Genomic DNA, 24557 nt, shown 5'->3' with positions numbered 1-24557 from the left:
CATGATCAAATGCAAGACGGACGACTAGAAGATCTGGTACCATGGGCCGCATCAAACTCGAGACAAATCGGCCTATGGACTTTTCCGAGGAGAACGCAATGGGCGTGGTGGATTTCTCGTTTGATACTGATTTTGGACCCCACCAACATCACAACACGAGTTGCGCAGGCTCTGTTTCGCAACAGAGCCTGCGGTCGAATGTTGTGGGCCACCCTCTGCATTGATCAGTCCGATCTGGACCATTCAGTGGACTCCAAAGGGCCCTGTAACCATCGCCTAGGTGGCAGAATCCCAGAAGGCATCGAGAAGACGATTTCCAACCGTCTAAATGCGGGTTGGACGGCGGAGTGAAAAAGCCTATGGACCACACTGTGATCAGTCAAGAACCGTCCTTTCCCGACTAGTATTTCGCCACGCTTCCAATGAACGGAGTAGATTTCTCCGTTAAGTTCAATAATAGGCCCCACCAATCAATCAGCGTAAACACCGTAAAGAATTACGCCTGCGTAAGAAAACTTACGCATGAAGTTTTCTTCAGCCGGCCCTCACAACTACAAAAGGAAGGGAGAGTGAGGGAGAGGGGCATTCAACTCGAGGAGGAAGATTGAAGATCGAAGCTTGGCGTGGGCAGCCGTGGAGGCCAGGAGAGTGGAACGTGTGCTCGGTCTTGGGTTTTGACGTGAGGAAGAAAAGGAAGAAAGGAAGAAAAAGTGAAAGAAGGAGAGCGCTGGAGCAGGGTTGCTGAGCCGCGGGGAGAGTGCAGCCGTGGAAAGAAAAGGGAAAAAGAGAAGTTGGCTGCTGGCAGTGTCACTCGGGCTGGACCTGGACCTGGTTTTTCTTGGCTCTTTTCTTTCTCCTTCTTCTATTTTTGATATTTGAATTTAGCCCATTCATGTGTGGCTAAACCTCTTAGCTAGGGCTAAGAGGTGAAGCCTGTAGTGAGATGGGAGATTCTACTTTGTGCCTTTAAATTTCATAAACTGAATTTGATTTAGTGATTATTATAAAGAATATTTTTCTTAGTCTTTAATGGTCTGTTGTGACTGAAATTACAATGGGTTTGCAATGGCTCTGAATATTTCTTTCCCCTTTTTATGTTTATGAAGTCAGGAAGCCCTGTTGTTCATCATTGCTCCATGGGCATGGTAGGATGACAGTACCCTTCCTGATCCTCATACATTGTTGATTGGTTGGTAATTAGTTTAATCCTGTTGTTTGCTTTGTCTCCTGGGCATGGTTAGATGATGGAATCCATTCTAATTCATATACCATTCACCTCTTGAAAACTATATCAAAGGAAGTCTAGTTAAATTCCATGATTTCTGAAGCAGGCATAATTTCTCCCTGATCTCTACAAGTGGATCCTCTGAATCCCTAGTTTCTTTCCTTTGAATTCCTTAAAAGTTTTACATTAATCTCTCACCATTATTCATCAAATTCTATTTGGTTTAGATCACATCTTAGTCTAGTTCTATTTCTACCTAGTTTCAGATAACGTACAGGTTTCAGTCCTGTGGATTCGACCTCGGTCTTACCGAGTTTATTACTACATCACAACCCTATACTTGGGAGTGAACAAGTTTTTGGCGCCATTGAGCTTGGAGCAGATAAATCTGGGGGGTGCTAGGCTGTTGATTGCTATATCTTGTAATATTGTTTCTGTTCATACCAAACGCTCCCCTTCCCATCACCAAAGCATCTAGCTCAGCTCAATGGCAAGAATAGGAGAGAATCAACGGCCTCAAGCCCCTCACGTGCTACTCTTCCCACTCCCATTTCAAGGACACATAAACCCCATGCTTCAGTTGGCCACATTCCTACTCTCTAAAGGATTCTCAATCACCATAGTTCACACACAATTCAACTCTCCCAATCCATCCAACTTCCCCAACTTTCATTTTGAGCCCATACCTGACGGCTTATCAGATGGCATGGACACGACCGCTATCCTTTCCACGATCAACATAAACTGCATCGCCCCATTTCGGGCCGTCCTAGCTCGAATGCTATCGGAGAACCGGCATGGCCCAATCTCATGCGTCATCACCGACGATTTCCTGTTCTTCACGCAGTCCGTCACAGATTCTTTGAAGGTCCCGCGGATCGTGTTAGTAACCTACAATGCCATTGGTTTTTTAACCTCTTCACGCTTTCAAATGCTTCATGAGAAGGGTTACTACCCAATCCAAGGTGTGTATGCAACCATATTACAAATTATGAGAATTTAAATGCTTTATTGGGAGATTTTCAGCCACCAATAGTAAGATAAAATATTAAACAAAATCCTTTATTGGGATATTTTCAAATTTTATTTTAATTTATTTTTTTCTGTCCTCTGCGAACTCTGCTATCTCATGCTTTCACGGTAGGGCTATCAACTGGGCAGGTCTTATATTACTCATGCCCAGCTAATCGTTTCAGATCTTTTCAGGTCCAGGTCTAACTTTTGAAGAACCATACTTGGATCCTTAGGTATCCATTATGTCTTTCGATTTAGGTTTTAAGTTAGGTTCGTTTGGTGGTGGATTTCCTCATGGGTAGGTCCAACCCGGGATGGAAGTGGAAGTGCTGGATCAACAGGATCTGCACTCTAAGCAAAGCCGGTAATGTAGAGTTTGTGCATATTCTTAGAGAAAGTAATGGGCCGGCGGACACCTTAGCCAGGATGGGGAGTTTCCATCAGAAGTCGGTCTTATTTCTCAACCACGCTGATCTTCCTTGTACTCCCATGGGCCTCCTCTTCCTTGATAGGATGAGCTTTGGCAGCATTAGGAGGGGGTCCTACCTCCTGGCTTTCTGTGTTTCTTTGGTTCTTTGTGCCCCGGCCTGCCCTGGATTAGAGTTTTGTTTTGTTTCCTCGCATTGCCCCTTATGATAGGCTCTCCTATCCTTTTGTTTGGGAGGGACCGAATCGTGGGTGCTTGTTCTCATTCTCTGTACATCCTTTTGCTATTTGAATGAAAACATCCTTTCAAAAAAAAAAAAAAAAGTTAGGTTCATGTCAAATAAGAGCATTAACATGGTCAGCCTACCTGATGGATGTGTCTTGGGAAATCATCTTTTGTTCTTAGAATTATTCATATGTATTAAATATATAATATGCTAGTAAAATTAGAGATTTTCACTGCTGAATTCCTCGTGAACTAGAATTTTACCAAACAATGAAGCCTAAATGCGTGTATGTACTTTTTTTAGTAGTGAAATTACTATAATGCCTAATATATACTTTTTTTTTTCTTAGAAAGTGGTAAAGTAGAGAATTTGAGGAGCCTAAGTGATATTTGCATTCTATCCCATCCATCCAATAAATGTAATCCACCATGATATCTAGTAAAACAAAAAATCGATAAAAATAATATATACCACTTAAAATATCAAAATACACATGCAACCAATCTAGTGATTTGATCGGAAACAATTTTAGTTTGTGTAATTATTATAGTTGGGTGCATATGTTTGATAAGTCTGATATCATACACTTGTGGGCAAACAAAAATCCTGCCTTTATTATATTTTTAAAGAAAAATAATATGTGGATAGTATTATACCCTATTTCTAGCCATTTTATGGAAAGACAATAGGATGACGACATGTGGTATTGCAAAAGAAATAGGAGGTAGATGAAAAGATCTTCAAGATACTTGGAGTATTTTTTGCAGAACCGTAACTGACGTAAATTCAATTTTACACATTAGTGGATGGTCGCCAAAATGATTTGGTTGAGTTATACAAAAGTTTAACGAGTGAACAGAGAAACACGGTTGAAGTAGTTCAAGATATCGAAGGCAACTGAGAAAAATAAAGTTTAATCGACAGACGAGGAACCGTCACAAAAGGGAAACATAACATAACAAAATAAGGATATAAAATAAGGCTTTTCTATTACTGTAACCATTACAATAATGGAAGAATGATATGAAAGAATAAGCTGCAACAAAACTCTATAAATAGGAGGTGAATTCAATAAAGCAAGGAATCCCACACCAATCAAACCAAACAAATCAACTAATTTACTTTATCTCAGCTTATCCTAGGAGTTGTGATAATTCTTAGCTATAAACTTTAGTTTTAATTCAGATCTATGGTCGTAGTATTTATCCACTATCACGTAGTTCTTTCAAGAGACGCATTCTTGTGATCGTTCTTAGTAACCGATTGTGAGTTTTTCCTTTTGCTTGATTGCATTGGAATTCTAAAAAGTCATTTCTTGTGAAAGGCATAAAACAACCCATCTCCAGAGGTAGAATATCACCCTTTAATTATCGCCTAATCATTATAAAATCATGCAAATGGCTAAGTAAGGGTATGGTCCTCTCAGAATCTGGTCATATGTATTCATATTGGATGTATCTGCTTATTTCGACACTTGGTATTGAAGTTGATCGGTTTGGATCGAGTTATTTTATCGATTCTGACATACCCTCGTACATTACAAGTTATAGAAAACAAACGGGATAGCGAACATTTTTAGCACGCCTAGTGGGACTCGAAAAACTACTTGGTTATCATCAGTTTTCATTTTTCCATTGATTGTGTAAAAAGAACAATTTCGGCATACAATTATACTCACTAGTGCAGTAATCTCTCAGAATCATGAGTCGTAGGGGTGGTCGTAATGCTTTAACAGCTACTGTCAATGCTGTTGTAACCAATGAGCCTCCTCCTCACGAGGAGTTACAAGTTTAATGGGTGCTTAATTTTTCTTTTTTAAAAATCTACCACCTAGTGCAGTGCCTGTTCCAACGAATCCAGATAAACCATCGACATTATGGGTTGAACCTCTTGAGATTATGTCAACCGGGATAGTTGATATGCAAATGGGGATTCAACATATCGCAGAGTTATCATGACTTCAGGCTAAACACTTTCAAGCTCAGACTAAAGCCTTTAATAGGTGGATAGTCGACTATACTGAGAGCATGAATCGCTTGATGACTTTATTTGCTAAAAAAGCACATGTTGCACCTCAACAACATGTTGATACTAGTTTTATTAGGAATCTAGTACCTACACCACCAGCCTAGCCAGTGCCACATACATTTCTTTTTTAGCAAAATACACCGTCTATTCATATCCCTGGTCCAATTCAGGACATAGGAAATTCATCGATACCAATAGATTTCAAATGTTCTGAACGTATTCCTATATAGGATGTACGAAATTCACCACCACCAGTAGATTTTAGGCATCCTGAATGTGAGAATAAAAACTTAATCTCTGAAACTAAAAATCAAGGGATACCTAAGGGACAACCTTTCCCTATAAATCAACCATATAATGAAGAATAATATCATGTTAGTTTAGAAGTATCGTCAATTGTTGCACAATAATACTAAGAGCATAACCAAATTGTTCATCTAGTTTAGGAAGTAGTAGACCAAGTTCTCAGTTGAACTACTACTCTAATTTATCATAAGCCATATCCTGACTGGATCGACCGACAATATTCATTATCGATGAATTATCGATCTGAATTTACGCTGCTTATAGGTGATATAGGTCAATCGATCATAGAACACATAAGTTAATTTACCATACAATGTTTTTTTTTTTTAAAGAGACTACTTCATTGATAGCTAAGAAATACACACATTCGGGAGGAATCCCCACAAAATTCAGAGACCACTCCTATCACAAAAAGTAAAAGAAAACTATACCTATTTTGTTTTCTTATCTTCTTTTTTTTGACTTCATTTTACCGGTCGAAGCGCACCCAGCCCCGTTCTATCCAGGAGAATCTGTCCTCTTATGAAATGTGGAAGAGAGGACATATTGGGGAAAAGACTATCCGTCTACTGGGAACTACGAAGCTTAGCAAGACTATCCGCCGGACTGTTGGCCTCCCGATGGACATGATTTAGAGAAAAGGAGCCCGAGGCCAAAAGAGCCCTGATTCTAGAGACCCAATAGGTCCACTTCCAGGAGGGGGAGGAGTGATGCAGCAGACTATGGACAGCCCAAGCGGAGTCAGTTTCAACAACGACGTTTTGGAAACCATGATCGATACGGCATTTGATACCATCATGCAGCGCCCGCAGCTCCGCTAAGTTGTTAGAGGCTGGCCCATACCCATGCGAGAACGCAAAAATGAGCCCCCCGGAATGGTCTCGGCAAATCCCACCACCTCCAGCCAAGCCAGGATTAGCCAGGGAGGACCCATCTACGTTGAGCTTAACAAAGCCTGCTTCCGGTCTTAACCATTTGACTATAATGAATCTGCAGGAGGGCTGAGGAGATCTGCGATTGGAAGGAACACCGGGGTAGGCCTGAACCGATTCCGAAGAATGGGGAGAAATCGACGACAGCCACCAACAAACCTTAGAGACTGTGGCTGAAGCAGAGGGCGAATACCCATCATACCTATGCCTATTCCTTGCTTTCCAAACTTCCCATAAGATGAAAGTCGGGGCGAGGCGAAATAAAATAGAAGAGACCTTAGGCGGTAGGGGTCAAGTCCACCACCAAATGAGACGCTGTCGAATCGAAATGTTGTGGAAAAGAGGGATTCCAAACAAACTAGCAGCAGCACTCCACACAGAAAAGGCCATCTCACCCTGCAGGAAGAGATGGGAACTCATCTCCACCTGAGGCCTGTGAGAGGGGGGAGGGGGGGATAGACGAGCAACACATACACTTTGATGCCAGGTTGATGCCTTTTCCCTGGATGCAAGAATCTGTGGGAATCGCATGATTCAGCAGTCTCCAAGTGAATAAGGAGATCTTGGGCGGTATAGCCAAGTGCCACACGAACTTGAACTAGGGGAAATAAAGGTCTGGTTGACGAAGGAGGTTCCAGGAAGACTTAGCTGAAAATCTGCCCAATGGCTCCAAGGGCCACACGAACCTGTCCTCACAATCTGAAGTGCAGTAGCCCCCCTAGGAGATGTGATGACTAAGCCAATCTGGGATCGCCGAGGGCAGATTTTGCTTTAGGCCGTTATGGTCGATAAAGTCTACCACCTGAGATACACTCGAACCGGTTGGAATGACTATGGATGCTTGAGCGTGCAGCGGCCCGAGACCGGTCCAGTTAGAATGCCACATACTACAATCCCCCGGCCCGATGATGACTTGTGCATGCCGTTCCAAAACTGGGAACAACAGCAACAACGCTTTCCAGATAGGGGACGCGAGCTAAGGAGCAGTCGACTGCAGACCGGACCTGAGATTCTGGTATTTAGAGTGTATGAAAGTACCCCACAAACTGTTGCTCCGCCCATGCATAACACCCCACGCCAACTTCAAATGGAGGGATCGCATCACCTCTTTGATTCTCCTAACCCTAAGGCCCCCTTCAAGAAACGGCATAGAGATGGAATTCTAATTACGCCATTGACATTTCATCTTACCGTCCGAATAACCTCAGAAAAAATTTGCAAACATTCTCTCCATCGATATGAAGACCTGATTCGGAACCATTGAGGCTGCGAGAGTGTGAATAATGATTCCACTGAGAACATGCTTGATTAAAATAGACGACCAGCCTGGGAAAGGATCTTGATTCTGGACACTATTTTAGCCAGAAGCGGCGCAAAAAAAGAGCATCAGCTCTTCCCGTTGAAGATGGGGACACCCAGGTAGGAAAGGTTGCCGCTGGCTTTGGCGACCCCAAGGATATCTTCAATCCTGTGAATCCTGGAAGTAGAGAGCTTTGAAGAGGAGTAAAATGTGCTCTTACGAAGGTTGATCTGCTGACCTGAGATGACCTGGAACTGGGTGAGAAAAGCGGTGACTGCTTGCAGAGACCTCTTAGACCCATTTAGAAACAGGATCGAGTCGTCGGCGTAGAGAAGATGGGAAACCTAGTGGCACCCCTGCTTCAATTTATAAAGAATGCAATGCCCGGATGAGACAAGATTTGCGAGGCCCCTACTGAGGATCTCCACAGCAAGAATAAAGAGGGAAGGGGACAAGGGGTCCCCTTGGCGAAGACCCCTAGTCGAATGGAAGAAACCACAACTCGATCCATTGACAAGGACTGAGAACCAATTGTCACCCCAACAGGCTTCAAGGAGATGGATCCATCGCTCACCAAACTCAAATCGCCTCAAAACCTGCTTGAGAAAATTCCAGTCAACCCTATCATAAGCCTTTTCCATATCCAGCTTCAGTACAATATTTCCCCCGCGAACCTTCTTTCTAATATCTCTAAAGACCTCCTGAGCCAGTGCGATACTCTCAGCAATATAGCGGCCCTTGGCAAAGGCCCCCTGTTCCTGCGAAACTAGCTTGGGAAGAAGAGCATTTAATCTGTTAGCAAGAACATTTGCAAAAATCTTATACACCACATTACATAGACTAATGCGTCTATAATCTGAAAGAGAGACTGCCCCGGCACTCTTTAGGATCAGGCAAATTAGCGTGGCTGAGAAAACTCTAGGAAGCACTGTGCAACAAAAGAAATCCACAACCGCAGCATGAGCATCCATGCCGATTATAGACCAACAGCCCGAGAAGAATGCAGCGGAAAAACCATCTGGGCCGGGAGCGCCATCCTTAGGCATCTTGGAAACTGCAGCAAGGACCTCGTCCAGAGATGGGGAAGCAAGCAACATAGTGTTATCATCCTTCGAAACAAGCTCCGGGATAAAGTCGAACAGGGGGTTCGAACGGGGATCTGGGAGCGAGGCAGGGTCTACCAAGAGAAGCGATTGAATGAAGGAAACCGCTTCCCTCTGAATGGAAGGCGGGTCTGTTAAGCAGCTACCATCATCTCGACGAAGCTCAGATATGCCCAGACAGCGAACTTTGGCATTAGCGGCGAGGTGAAAAAACCTCGTGTTCTTGTCACCTTCTTGCAACCAGGAGACCTGAGATTTTTGTTTCCAGAAGACCTAGGATTTACCATACAATGTAGAGAGTTGACCAATAATGAGTATTATAGGTTATAACTATTTGGTCATTCACTCATTAGGTAGCTTTCACCTGGTATTCAAATTTGATATTAAATTCTATATAGAATTGGCAAGAGATGAAAGAAAAGATTCATGCTCAATTCTTAATAAGGACGAAAAAATTCTCATGGCCGATCTTACTCATTCTTGGCAATTGCCGGGAGAATCGACAAAAAATTATATTACTCAGTTTAAGAGAGAAAAAAGTCAATGCAAGGTAGTCACGATCGAAGAAGAATTTCTCTAGTTAGCTTAAGATGGGCTAGAATTCAAGCTTCAAAAGAAGTTCATCGGGACGGAATTCATAGATCTTTATGATTTGACCAGATACATGTCTTGGTATGAGGTCTTGCTCTAGGTGTCAATGTGATAAAAGATAAAATATTAATATGATCCTAATTATGATGTTACAGTGGTTGTAGTGGCTAAACAAGCATTCACATGCTCAGCCTTAGTTAAAGCAAAGGTAACGACATCGTCTAATTAGAAAGTTCAAAGAACGTACACTTTTGATATTTCTCAAGCACCCTGACAAAATCTTTAATATCATGTTAGTTGGTAAATTTATCAAAAGTCTTATTAACTATAAGATTCTGACAGCCGAAGAATTTAAGAAAATTAATTTTTGCAAATGGCATGGAACTCGGTTGCATTCCACCAACAAATGTATTATTTTCATGAATATTAGTCAATATAACATCAACAAAGGGTTACTGAAGTTCCTTGAAAAAGAAAAAAAGAAACAATGTTGATCGATACTGATCCATTTTTGTCCAACATGGAGATCATTATGGTTATCATTAATCCTCAAAGACCGGTTCAACCGTGACAAAAAATTGATCTTGGAGTTTAAATGGGTCAAGTCGAGGAGCGAAAAGATGGCAAGAGGAGTATGAAGCTTAAGCCCATGGTCGAGCAGACCAAACACATTTGGAAGTAATAATTTTAAACTATCAGCACCTTTGTAAGCTGTGTGCGAGGCCGGCTCGATCAAACGATAGATTTTATCAACCAAAATATTAGGCAAGACAATCGATTAATTGAAACTATGAAGAAGGAAATTCATTTTAACCACAAAAAGTTAAACATGCCAGCGATCACCCTAGGCCCATCCAAGGGCAAAGGATGGTTAAACCTTGGCCTACTTGAGAAAGAGCTTTGAAAAGATTGAGTCATATGAAATTCTCAGCAGTACTAGAAGGGATGACTTGTAGTAAAAAAAATGATGTTGGCAAAGGTAACATACAACAAAGAGAAGACAGTTGGTTACTGTATGGGACGAATCTCAGATGAAGTACTCACCAACCCGATCGAGCTTGACGATACCAAAGGCAGAAGGAAAAGAACATATATTAGTTAATATGACTGAACTTTATGTGGAGCTGGACTCGGTCGAAAATATGAATTACAATAAGGTAGGAATAGATATGGAATGATTGATCAAATACTTAAGCAATGAAGAGTTCTCAGATGATCTTTTGATTGAAGAATTACTTGCTAAAGTATGAATATTAGAAGCAACTTCTTTTAAACCAATTGAATGGATAAAAAATGAAGCTGTAAATGAACTGAGTTCAGAGACACCCGCGCGAGGGGGCAATGCCTAAATTCAGTCATATAGTTTAGCTCATTCCCACCAATTAAAGTGGATAGTGGATATTCATATGGTGCTAACACTACCATTGAGTTTTCAGACTAGACCATCTCAACCAAACAAGATGGAATGAGATGTGAAAGAATTAGACCCTCCTATAATCATATATCATGGTTCCTATAACTCCCGAGGATAAAACCAAAATGGTATCAACGACCTTAACAGTTAAGCCAGGATCCCCCTTTGAAAAAGTAATTATCGAAAGGCTAACTCTTATAATGACCCAACATTTGAAGCCATTGTATATCTCGGTATACTTGAAAAGGTTTGGTAAAATTCCTTAAAACTAACTAAAGTTGATTTAGACCCGACCAAACCTAACCACTCACTTTAACGAGATGACTTGAAACCAACTAGACCCATTTGTAACTAGGTCCAAACAATGAGACTTGAACCTAACCCAATCTCTTAAGGCGGTATGGATGTGAGTAAATGGAGGCAAATGAGAAGAATTGGGAGTAAATTGAGGTAAATGGCCTTTGAGGTGTGCTTAGTGGGAGTAAATGCATGAAAATAAAATGAAATGGAAGTAAACATCCCTGTAAATCAAATCCTCTCTTGAAAGAGAGATTTAGAAGTAAATGGGGGTAAATTACCTTTTTGGGCTCTCTTAGTAAGTCACACGAGTAAAGAAAGGTATTGCTACACACATGTTCGCTATGCATGTGGCCCACTGATGATGCTTCGAAATAATCCAACCATTGGCTACATCACTAAAAAGAACAATCCAATTTATTGGCTATCTAAATAGATGGTTAAAAACATTGGTAAGTTGCTTGTTTGTGATTGTTATGTTTGTGAGCCACGTAAGGCTTGAAATTTCCTCCTTTTCACTAAATATATACAACATATATATATATATATATATATATATATATATATATATATATATATATATATATATATATATATATATATATATATATATATATATATATATATTAGGGATATTAAAACTAGTTTGGGATATCACATATGTTCCTCTGAATATATTAAAATTTTCAATGCTTTCTAATTCCTACCATTTACTCCAATCCAAATAAAATATTTAGATTTCAAACGCATTTCATTTACTCTCATCTAAATATTTGGGATATGAAAGATGGTTTGGGATATAACATATGTCCCTCTAAATATATTTAAAAATTTAATACTTTTCAATTCCTATCATTTACTCCCATCCAAACACAATTGATAAGTTATCTTCTCTTAATTCATTTACTTCTAATTCTAGCTTCTTCTTTTTTCTTTAGCTTGTGCATTGTTAGCCACCCCCACTAGGGATCGATACCAAGACCTCATGTGTTGAAACGGGGTATATCCACTCCGTCTACCAGTTGAGCTATGGATCAGGGTGTAGCTATTTCCTATTTACCTCCATTTACAAGCTCCCAAGCGAGCCCTTACTGGGTTCTACATATGCGAGTTAAAATCTGGCCGGGTCTATAGGATTGGGTATCCAGTTACAACCCTATTTTATGACGTTATTTTCCTACTTTCAGAATAACCTTTTTATTTTTGAAGATTTTTACGGCATAATGCCTTTATAACCCAGATTTCAACGAAGAATGAATTGCCTATTGAATGCCTAAGAAGTCCTTTTTAACAACAAAAAGGCAGGAACACCCTTAAATTTCTTCTTTTGGAAAAAAGTGGTGAACTTAGTTTTGTCAGAAAAGTCTTCACCGCCTTCGACCAGTCGTAGGGATTGCTCGACTGGTCGTAGGGGTCATCTCGACCGTCGTAGCCCACTCGACTGAAAGTCCAGTGAGCTCACCTTTTGGTGCCCGGGCCGCTCGACCGGTCGTAGAGATTGCTCAACCGGTCATAGGGGTCCCTCGACCAGTCGTGGACTCAGCTCGACTAGTCGTGGTTACACAGATTCGTTTTCTGATTTGATGCGGACTGCAGAAATTTGAGTCGGTGCGAAAGGGGAAGTTGTCAAAACTATAAATAGGTGTCCCTAGGGCTTTTCTAGGACATGGGAAATAATTCTAAAGCTTTCTAAAGGGGTTCTGGGGTTATCAAAGGGTGTAGCAAGCGTGAGATTCGAGGTTGTTCGAATCGGGTAAGTCCTCTCTCTTGTAATTTCTATTTCATAGTGGATTTTTGTCACTTTGTGCCGTGGTTTTTTCCCGCAAGGGTTTTCCACATTACATCTTTGTGTTCTTCTGTGATTGCTTGTTACTATTGAATTGTTATCCTAGATATAGATCTGTGTGATTCCACAGCTCAAATCCCCAACAAGTGGTATCAGAGCAATCGTTGGGGCACAGATCTGAATCTGTAGGATTAGTAATAATGAGAAACGACAAGTTTGATATTGAGAAGTACTCGGGAAAAAATAATTTTGAGTTATGGAAGGTTAAGATGCTTAGCCTGTTAACCAAGCAAGGCGAGATTAAGGCTCTTGAGGAGCGAAAATCTACCATGAAAGATGATAAATGGGAAAACCTTGATAGTAATGCTTTAGCCTCTATCCGTTTATGTCTCACGGATGAGGTTCTTTATAATGTTTTGAGGGAGAAAACTGCGGCTAGTTTGTGGGCAAAGTTAGAAAACATCTATGCAAAGAAGTCCTCTGAAAATCGCCTACACTTGAAGCTACAATGTTATACCTTCAAGATGGCAGAGGGTGGAGATCTAGGAGCCTATATCAACAACTTTAATAAATTGATGTGCAAATTATTGGATATGGAGGAAGTGGTCAAAGATGAGGAACAGACATATATATTGTTGAATTCTCTTCTTGCATCATATGAGTCTTTCAGGGACACGATGTGTACTACAAATAAAACCCTAAGTGTTGACACCATTATCTCAGCCCTTCAAGGGAAGGCTATGAGAAAGTTAAACGGCGACATGGGGACATCTTCCGATGCACTGATTACGAGGGACAGAGATTCTGAGCGAGGTACATGATCCTCAAGGCTTAGATCCAAATCCAAGGGCAAGGGCAAAGGAAAATTAAAGTATTGGAATTGTGGGTTGTCTGAACACATGAAGAAGGATTGTAGAAATCCTAAAATGAAGAAAGAAAATTCAGCGGCTTCTTTCAAGGAGGCCAATGTGGTCACATCTGATAAAGAATCAAGTGTTGGTGATGTTCTGTCTGTTTTCATGATTGGTTACTTACATAACAATCATAAAGACGAGTGGATACTTAACACAGGAGCATCTTATCACATACTCCTCATCAGAGTTGGTTTACCAGTTACAAGGAATGCGATGGTGGAAGGTTTTTATGGGCAATGACAATGCTTGTAATGTTGTGGCTATTGGTACGGTTAACATCGAGATGTTTGATGGGATGAAGAGTACCATGACTGACGTCAGGCACGTTCCTGACATGAAGAAAAGTCTGATTTCTCTCGGTGCACTCAAGGCTATAGGGTACAAGTTCACCAGTATTGATGACGTCCTTAAAGTTTTAAAAGGGGCACTCGTGGTTATGAGAGCACAGAGGCACAAAAACCTTTACAGGTTAATTAAGAGCACTTCAGCAGGTGCAGCGGTATCAGTTATTGCAGACTCCACGTCTCTACGTATGTGGTATGCTCGTCTGGGCCACATGAGCGAGCGAGGCATGAAGGTACTTTCTGATCGATGCTTGATTCCAGCTTTTAAAAATTCTGATTTAAATATATGCGAGCATTGTATATATGGTAAACAATCTGAACTGTCTTTTAAATCTGAAAAATATGTTTGTAAAGGAGTGCTTGATTATGTGCACTCTGATGTATGGGGGCCATCGCCAGAAGTTTCCATTGGGGAGTCATTATGATTTGTTTCATTCATTGATGACTACTCCAGGAAAGTTTGGGTTTACTTCATGAAACGTAAATCCGAAGTTTTCACCATATTCAAGCAATAGAAGGTAATGGTGAAAAAACAGTCACGGCGAAAAATAAAGGTTTTAAGGACTGACAATGGTGGAGAATTTACTTCCACTGAGTTTAATAATTATTGCAAGGATGAAGGGATCATCAGGCACAATATAGTGCGCCACACGCCCAACCAAAACAGTGTGGCTGAGTGAATGAATTGGACTCTTCTGGAGAGGGCCAGATGCATGTTAAGTAATGCTGCGTTGGGTAAGGACTTATGGACTAAGGCCGTTAACACGGCTTGTTATTTGGTGAACCGATCTCCTTCAACAGAAATTGAATGTAAAATTCCAGAGGAAGTATGGAGTGATCAGAAAATCGACTACTCAAATCTACGCATATTTGGTTGTGACGCTTACTCTCATGTACCGTCAGTGGAGAGAGATAAGCTAGACCATAGAGCCAAAAAGTACATCTTTGTTGGCTATGACATTGATGTGAAAGGTTACAGGTTATTCGACAAGGTCACACGCAAGGTCGTCACTAGCCGTGACGTCAGATTCGATGAAAGCTCCCTATTTCGCAAGAATGATCAAAAGGAGCAAGAGGAACCAGAAAGGGTGATCGTAGACATCCAGATTGACACAGATAATACTCAGGCAGAGACAGATGTGAAGACAGAGGTACATGGTCAGGTGGAGCAGCCACCTATGAGAAGGAACCCATTGCGTGATCGCAAGTTACCGGCAAGATACAGGGACGACTCTAATATTGCATATGCCCTCATTACAGATGAGGGGGACCCGTCTACTATTCAGGAGGCTCTTGATGAGCCTGATGTAAAAAAGTGAAAGGCGGCTACGGACGATGAGATGGACTCGTTGCACAAAAATCACACATGGGAGCTGGTGGAGCTTCCTGTGGGCCGAAAAGCGATCGGATGCAAATGGTTATTCAAAAGAAAATAGGATAGATACAAAACAAGGTTGGTAGCGAAGGGTTATGCTCAGAGAGAAGGAATCGACTTCACAGAGATATTCGCATTGGTGGTTAAGCAGGTACCTATTAGATTTGTGTTGGCGTTGGTTGCCCAATACGATCTCGAGCTGGAACAGATGGATGTGAAGACTGCATTCCCGCATGGGGAATCGGAAGAGTAGATCTACATAAAGCAACCAAAAGGCTATGAAGTTGAAGGGGCAGAGAAAAATATTTTCAGATTAATGAAGTCGTTGTACGGCCTGAAACAGTCGCCTAGGCAGTGGTATAAAAAATTTGATTCTTTCATGATGAGTCAGAAATTTAATCGAAGTGAATACGATCACTGTGTCTATTACAAGACACTGAGTGATGGAAAGTTTATCATCCTAGTATTGTATGTTGATGATATGTTGATCGCCTGTTATGATATGTCTGAAATCAATGTACTAAAGACTCAGTTATCAGGGACATTCGAGATGAAAGATCTGAGGGCTGTAAAGAGGGTTCTCGGTATAGATATTCATAGAGATAGGAAGAGGAGCTGACTTTGGTTATTACAGGCAGAATACCTTGAAAAAGTATTGATCAAGTATGGGATAGATCAGGCAAAGTCGGTGAGCGTTCCTCACGCGGCTCACTTCAAGCTTTCCTCAGAACAATGTCCTAAATCCAATGAGGAAAAGCAGGTTATGTCTCATGTGTCTTATTTGAATGCGATTGGCAGTTTAATGTATGTCATGGTCTGTACGAGACCGGATATTTCACAGGCTGTCGGTGTTGTGAGCAGATATATGTCAAACCCCGGTAAGCAACATTGGGAAGCGGTGAAATGGCTACTTCGATATATTCAAGGTACGAAAGACTACCCTTAACTTTTGAAAAGACAGGAACAAAGTTAGTAGGGTATGTAGATTCTGATTACGCAGGCAGTATAGATTCTAGAAAGTCTACTTCAGGATATTCGTTTGTACTGGCGGGTGGAGCAATCAGTTAGATGTCGAAGCTTCAGTCTATGGTGGCTCTTTTCATGATCGAAGCAGAATATATGGCAATGACGGAAGCTTTTAAAGAAGGTGTTTGGCTCAGAGACATGATAAATCAATTGAGACTTCAGCAGGAGGCCATGTCGATTAACTGTGATAGTGAGAGCGCTATCAATTTGGCTAAAAATTCTGTTTATCACTCACGTACTAAACACACTGATGTTCGTCACCACTTTATCCGACAGGTGCTTGAGGAAGGAGGCGTCACACTGGAAAAGATTCACACTAGTGTGAATCCAGCAGACATGCTCACCAAGGTCGTTCTTAAATAAAAGTTCAAGTTCTGTACAACTTGTCTGGGCTTGGTGATGGCGTAAAAGAAGGATGGAGTGTGCACAAGAAACATTAATTGAAGCTATGATGTGATGAAGAGATAAGAGAAGATATCAAGGAGTTACACGGTTGAAGGTTGAAGACTTGGTGGAGATTGTTGTTAGAAAAGTCTTCACCGCCTTCGACCGGTCGTAGGGGTCATCTCGACCGGTTGTGGCCCGCTCGACTCAAAGTCCAGCGAGCTCACCTTTTGGTGTCCGGGCCGCTCGACCGATCGTGGCCTACTCGACTCAAAGTCCAGCGAGCTCACCTTTTGGTGTTCGGGCCGCTTGAACAGTCGTGGGGATTGCTCGACCGGTCGTAGGGGTCCCTTGACCAGTCATAGACTCAGCTCGACTAGTCGTGGTTACGCAGATTCGTTTCCAGATTTGATGCGGACTGCGGAAATTTGAGTCGGTGCGAAAGGGGAAGTTGTCAAAACTATAAATGGGTGTCCCTAGGGCTTTTCTAGGACATGAAAAATAATTCTAATTAAAGCTTTCTAAAGAGATTTTAGGGTTATCAAAGGGTGTAGTAAGGGTGAGATTCGAGGTTGTTCGAATCGGGTAAGTCATCTCTCTTGTAATTTCTATTTCAGAGTGGATTTCTGTCGCTTTGTGCCGTGGTTTTTTCCCACAAGGGTTTTCCACGTTAAATGTTTGCTTTCTTCTGTGATTGCTTGTTACTATTGAATTGCTATCCTAGATCTAGATCTGTGTGATTCCGCAGCTCAAATCCCCAACACTTAACCCTGCCAGCCCTTGTTCAGTGGTACATAGATGGAACATGTCCGGTTCAATAGGTATAACCCACTGTGATGATCAGAGGAACCAAAATTTAGTACGATTCAATCTTCAAGTAGGCTGCACTATAAATAAATAATATATACACCTGAAACTGATTCATGTGTCTCACATGATGATTAGATTGGCCTATTTTTTATTCATCAATGATCATGGTGGGTTGCATATGTTGAAAGGGTACAACTTCTGGAACCCATGATGCTCTACTTGCGACGTTTTAGAAAAAGAGAAAGGAGAAGGCATTTGGGCCATTTCACCTCTAAAAAGAATATTTTGGTATTTTAATTAAGTATGAGTCAATAATCAGGTGGGTCACAACATAAACAAACAATATACACAACTAAAACTGATTCACGTGTCTCACATGATGATTAGATTGGCCTATTTTTATTCATCAATGACCATGGCTGGTTGCATCCATTGAAAGGGTATACCTTCTTGAACCGATAATGCTCTACTTGCGACGTTTTAGAAAAGATAAAGGAGATCGCATTTGAGCCATTTCACCCCTGAAAAGAATATTTTGGTATTTTAATTAAGTATGATTCAATTTAGTATGATTTAATAATTAGGTGGGTCACGCCATTAACAAACAATATACATACCTGAAACTGATTCATGAATCTCGCATGATGATTAGATTGGCTTATTTTTATTCATCAATGACCATGGCCGGGTGGACCACACCATAGGATAACAATGGTGATTGAACTCCCACCATTAAAAACCTCCTAAGGCCAATTGTAATGTTTATTTGTCATCCAACTTATTGATTAGGTCATTACCACTAGGATGAATTGAAAGAACAAAAATATTAACCTAATCAAAAGCTTCTGCGCGCGGCCCAACAAATATTTCAATTGTGAGCATATAATCTCCACTATTTCATGTTGTGTAGCCCCCTTGAGCTTTTGAATTGCCTCATTTTTGAACTGATGCCATAAAATGATTTGGCAAACATATGAATGGTGTAAATTTCTCACAAACATCATAGTTGACCCCACCTAGCTTTGGGATCCTTGAACATTAACAACCGCTATCTGCTACATTGAATGTTTTAAATGAAAGGCATTTTTTAAATGGAGGGTATTTTAGCCTTTTATAAAATAGGGTTGTAAAACTGTATCCAATTGCAATGGCGACATGAGGTGGTTAGATTGATAACAGAGCAAAAGGATAATCAGATTACTTGAAATATTCTAAAAGTAGTTATTTTTTTTCCTATTTTTTTTCCTAAATGGACAAAAAATATGCGGGTTTTGTAAACGGCTCTTTAATTAATTAAAGGCTTTGTTTGGTTAAATCATAATTCCAGTACTTCCAGAGAAGAAGATCCTAGCCATCCAGTTCTTCATTTGGATGACCACAAACCCAAAATCCACTAGACGAGAAAATCCTAGCCCTTCTATCAGTTACCGATAAATAGACGATTAGGAAGAATGCGTGGCATTGAACTGTAAAGAATTACAATAACTGGATGGGTAGGATCTTCTTCTCTGGAAGACTTTTGGTGGAAACAGTCCATCCACAGCACGGCCTGTGGCGTCAATGGTTTGGATCAACAAAACCATGGGCCACACGGCGATATTCATATGACACTTCTAATCATGAATAAATTTCAATGTCTTACCAGATCCAAAGTCAGAAGACCCAGTGTCTGAAATTCCACCCCTCAGAATCAAGGACTTGCCTATCATCACTACATCCACCATGGACGCAACTCTTCAATTGTTTGTCTCATTGACCATTGCGACAAGGGCTTCATCAGGACTCATTTTCAACACTCCAGACTGCCTTGAACAGACCACACTGGCCAATCTCCGGCTGGACCTTCGGATCCCGGTCTTCCCGATCGGTCCACTCCACAAGTTCATGGTGGGCCCTCCTGATTCCAGCAGCTTGTTAACTCCAGATAATAACTGCATGGCATGGCTGGCCAAACAAGCCCCATTATCCGTCATCTACGTGAGCTTTGGGAGTACAGGTGTGATGGACGGAGCAGATCTTGCCGAGATGGCGTGGGGCCTGGCCAATAGCGGGCAACCCTTCTTGTGGGTGGTCAGGCCTGGATCGGTTAGTGTCTCGGAATGTGCCAAGCTGCCTGAAGGGTTTGAAGAGGAGACACGCGATAGGGGCCTGATCGTCAAGTGGGCCCCACAACAAGATGTGTTGGCCCACCCAGCAGTGGGAGGGTTTTGGACACATAATGGTTGGAATTCTACGTTAGAAAGCATATGTGAGGGGGTCCCTATGCTTTGTTCGCCACGTTTGGCAGAGCAAGGGATCAATGCTAGGCTAGTAAGCCATGTTTGGAGGGTGGGGATGACACTAGAGAATGAGCTAGAGAGAGGTGAGATAGAGAGGGGAATAAGAAGATTAATGGTTGGACATGAAGGGAAGGAGATAAGGGAAAGGATCAAGGATCTGAAGGAGAACGTAAACTGTTCTATTAGGAAAGGAGGATCTTCCCATCAGTCCTTGGATGCTTTGATTGATCTGATATCGTCTTTCTAAATTCTAATGCATCTTTGTCTAAGTGGATAAGAGGCTTCTAGTTTAGGTGTAATGGTGGGCCATATCATCAATCACGGATGCCCCGCAAATCTCCTAGATTGGATGGTCATAACCCTTCAATCTGCACCCTGGATTTGTACGGAAAAAAATATATAGCAACTGCTATTATGACTTTCAGAGGTAGTCTCTCTCCAGCCATGCAGCTGCATGCGAACTTATCATGCAGGCCCATCTTTTCTCTAACTTATGCAGGTAATCCAAGCCATCAAAATGGTGGATTCAAGTCATCAGGATCACCTCGCACAAAAGTAGGCCGTCCCACTCGTCAGTTCGGACGTGCCATTACAATAAATGAACAGCGGCTGGTTTAACTCAACATATAGTTATGGCCGGCCCACTTAATGAGTGCATCAGCCTGACTTACGACGCCAACGGAAGACCAACGACCGATGGCTAAAATTGCTGATGGCCAGCTAACAACTAACTACCAAAACAGTTGATGGCCTTTTCCTAACAAAAACGATTAAAATAATGGTAGAATCAATTGATAGATATATATAAGATGGTATTCTTGCTTGGAATAGTGGTGGGTTAGCCTTGCTCATTTCTATATATTGTAGGGGCTCCCCTTAATTACCTAAAATTATACTTACCCCCTTCTCCTTTGAATTATTGCACGTACCAGCACATGTTAGAGCATCCTTCATCAAATGATTAAAAAAAAAAAAACCCTTTCAAGAGCTTGGTCTGAAACATGTGAAGAGCACTGTCATGTATACGTCTTATCTAACTTCCGTTCCACCATTAAAAAATGGACAATTAAATAATAATAATAATAATAATAATGAGACTAACCTGATACACTAATGTGCGCCAGAGACCTTACTGTCAGGCGTACCTTGATGTACACTCCGTCCGTGTGTTTTGAAAACTTATTTAAGAGCACGATCCAAAAAACGAAGTAGATCCAAATATCAGATAGACCATAGTACAGGAAATAATAGTAATCCATCGTTAAAAGCTTTTTGTGGGCCACAAAATCTTTGGATCAAGATGATATTTGTGTGGTCTCTTCATATAGGTCTTTGTGACCTTATCAAAAGGTTGGATGGAAAATAAACATTTCGATGGACTCAATAAAGTTTGTAATGGTGTGGATTCAATCACTACTTTTTCCTGTGGTGTGGTCCACCTACGATTTAGACCTGCTTCATTTTGGGGATCATGCCCTAAAATGAGCTTTGAAAATGAATGGACAGTGTTGATTTAAGACAGATAAATCACTGTTAGTCCCGGCCACCTCGATGGATCGGGTCTCACCCAATCCGCTCCCAACCTAATAAGTAGGTAGGTGGCCGCAGACAACTGAGACCTGGCCAAAAACCTCCAAAGCCACGTGGAGTGTGCCTAATGCTTAGTTGAACTTATATTAAGGGTGTTCTATTTTCATAGTAGAGAGTGGTTTACCAGGATTTCTTTTATTATTTAATAATCAATCTACTTGTGGATCTGGTCACGTGAAGGTGGTAGATCGGTTGCTTGGAGATAACGATGCTAATAGATGGTGTTTCGTACTATTGATGGACCAGGTAATCTTCAAGAAACTCCTGGAATGGACTCCTGGAATGGAATAATCTGTAAAAGTCTGAATTGGGATGGGACATGGACCGGACAGTCCCTGTCAGTGCTCACATGCCAACTGACGGGCATGTCTGTCGAGCTTTGCAGAATAGCGGGCCCTTGATGTAGACCGGGGCGGCTTCGGTGGATCCCCTGTTCCACCGTGGGTGGGATCCTGACTGTGGGGCCCACCATGATGTATGTGACTGCATCCACACCGTCCGTAAGTATTGAAAGCTTATTGCAGGGCATGATTCAAAAATTGAAGTAGATCCAAATTGCTGATAGACCATAGTACGTGAAATTAAATTGACCATTAAAAACTTATTATGGCCACAAAAGCCTTGGATCAAGATGGTATTTTTGTGGTATCTTCAGCCGTGTCTTTGTTACCTTATTAACAAGTTGGATGTCAAATAAACAATTTGGTGGAATCCATGAAGTTTTTAATGGTGGGGATTTAATCACAGCTATTTCGTGTGGTATGGTCCGCTTAACTTTGGGCCGATCAGCTTCATTTTTGGTATCATGCCCTAAAATGAGCTGTCAAAATGATTGGACCGTGAAAATTTAAGACACATCACCGTAAGTCCCATGGTCAGGGTCCCACCCACCCTAGTGGATGGGTGGGACTTACCTATGGGGCCCACCGTGATGTATGTGACTACATCCACTCCGTCTATCTGTACAGAAATATCATTTTAGGGCATGATCTTCGTATGTTAGCAACCCATTACATAGCATTAAAACGGAGGATGGGGGCATCCAAACATGCAAGTCTCTTGCCATTGTCCATCCCCTTTTTCACATCATTTTAAGGTATGAGCCTACTACAATGCTTAAGTGGACAAACCACACCAAATAGTAAGTTTGGATTGCATTAAATGCAAGTGTCATATGTGGTGTACTCCACTTAAGTGTTAGATTTGCCTCATTTTTAGGCACGTACCTTTAAATAATGACACGAGAAAAGGGAGGTGGATTGCATCCAATAGGGTGGCATGTGTACTATTGTTGTGGCTCCATTTACCGTTTCTGTCACAGGACAAGTGTGGACCTGTCAAAATTGAATGTGTGGCTTAATTTAAACCAAACAACTATGACCTTAAGTACCAAGATAGACAAATACGTGATATGTGACTGAGATCGAATAAGATCGATCGCCTATTCGGCCACTTGCACAATATTTTTTAAAGGATAATGTGATATTCAAATGGTAGGATTCATCCTCTAATAATGGGTTACACATTTGTTTTCTATACTAAATGAATTTTCAATACAAATAAAAGAAAAAGAAATGAATTATTACAGTATAATTAGGTGGAGAACTTGGATTAACGCTTGAATTAAATTCAGCGTATGAGTGTGGATCCAAATTACAGCTATAGTTAATAACTACTTGATTAACGCTACGAATTACACTAAGGAATATAAACAACATGCAAAAAATTAAAGGATTACACTAAGAAATGTAATTGATTGATAAAAAAGTAAAAGAATTACACCAAGGAATGTAAATGACGGATAATTATAAGGATAATAAGATAGATTTAGTTTCATTGAGTTGGTATGAGACAATTTGTTTTATTTAAATTCTTTGCTACTTATATCCTCAATCTTACTATCTAGATGTTTTCTATGTTCCAATGGTTTCTGTAACCATTTAACAATCTTAACCTTCTTTGCTTCTACACCTATCATCGTCCTATAAGCACTTTTGCGTGACCACTCTTCACTTGATCACTTTGTGGATGATGTGGTGCCACTTGATGTACTCCAGTTATACTAGCGTAGAATTCTCTTAGTATATCCCTAAACATCTATAAATACACTTTGCAAATCTATCTTGTTCACGCACAATCCATTTTGATTGGCTTTTGCAAGAATTGACGACAATGGGATGAACAACTTCATCCAACGCTGTTGGAAAAGGGGCAAGTCGCGTGCACTGCTTGGATGAGATAATGATTTTTCCCCACTTAAGTGTACATCCTACGCTTACACATGCACACTTGCCGTTGGACAGACTGTGTATAGTGCCATTACCATCCCAATTTAGAACATTTAGGTGCACCAACAGCATCATGTGATCTCGTAGAGGAAATCCTCTAATTTCAATGCCCTGGCATATTTGGTAGGGCTAAAAGTTGGGCAAGTTGGGAATTCTCAACCCAAACCCAACCCAAGTAGGCTTAATCAGGTTGGGTTTGGGTGGATACATGATAATATTTTTATTATTACATTAGTTTATTATATTTCAATACACGTCTTATTTTTTGTGCCTATGATTTTATTAATTATATATGCATTTATTTATAGTATAGGAATTCATTTTTTTCTAAACAAACAAGCTAAAATACAAGACAACTACTCTTTTAAAAGTTGTGTTGTGTAGCACACAATCTATTTGAGAGAGAGAAATCCCGCATGTCTTGTTAGCTTAAGTCATCGAAAATGGCAGGGACCAATGAGACCCGACGTCATTGGAATTTCTCATACCTTCAACACAGATGATCCACACTCAATTATAATTTATAACTTTATATATATATATATTTGGGCTGGGTTGGGTTGGGTTGGGTTGGGTTGGCATCCCAAGACGTCAACTTAAGCCCAACCCAAGTTTTACTTTGTTGGTGTTTATATAGCCCAAGCTTAAGACCAAACCCGATACATCCCAATGTTGGGTCAGTCATGCATCAGTCGGGTTGAACCAGCCCAACGTTCATCCCTAATATTTGGAAGCAAATAAAGGTTTTGTGGGATCCACCGTAGTGCATGAGTTTTATCTACGCCATTTATTCATTTCTGGATCATTTTAAAATACGATCCAAAAAATGAGGCAAATCCAATGCTCAAGTGTACCACACAATGAAGATTAAAATACTACTTAAAAATAAAAATAAAAA

General features: G+C 40.9%; 1 protein-coding gene and 1 long non-coding RNA gene across 2 annotated transcripts; both read left to right on the top strand.

Moving 5' to 3' along the window:
• Positions 1–1631: 1631 nt before the first annotated feature.
• Positions 1632–20048, top strand: LOC131252710 (UDP-glycosyltransferase 76B1-like). The gene is made up of 2 exons (XM_058253384.1): positions 1632–2190; positions 19148–20048. The coding sequence occupies exons 1-2, from the start codon at positions 1713–1715 to the stop codon at positions 20026–20028; spliced, it is 1359 nt and encodes a 452-aa protein (XP_058109367.1). The 5' UTR covers positions 1632–1712; the 3' UTR covers positions 20029–20048.
• LOC131252711 (uncharacterized) lies at positions 2210–3221 on the top strand. Its single transcript, XR_009174656.1, has 2 exons — positions 2210–2509; positions 2995–3221. It is a non-coding gene; the product is annotated as an uncharacterized LOC131252711 (long non-coding RNA).
• Positions 20049–24557: the final 4509 nt, after the last annotated feature.

This window comes from Magnolia sinica, chromosome 8 (genome assembly GCF_029962835.1).
Source record: "Magnolia sinica isolate HGM2019 chromosome 8, MsV1, whole genome shotgun sequence".
In the NCBI taxonomy this organism is placed as follows: Eukaryota; Viridiplantae; Streptophyta; class Magnoliopsida; order Magnoliales; family Magnoliaceae; genus Magnolia; species Magnolia sinica.
The sequence above is the reverse complement of the archived record's forward strand: the minus strand, read 5'-3'. Positions and strand labels throughout refer to the sequence as shown.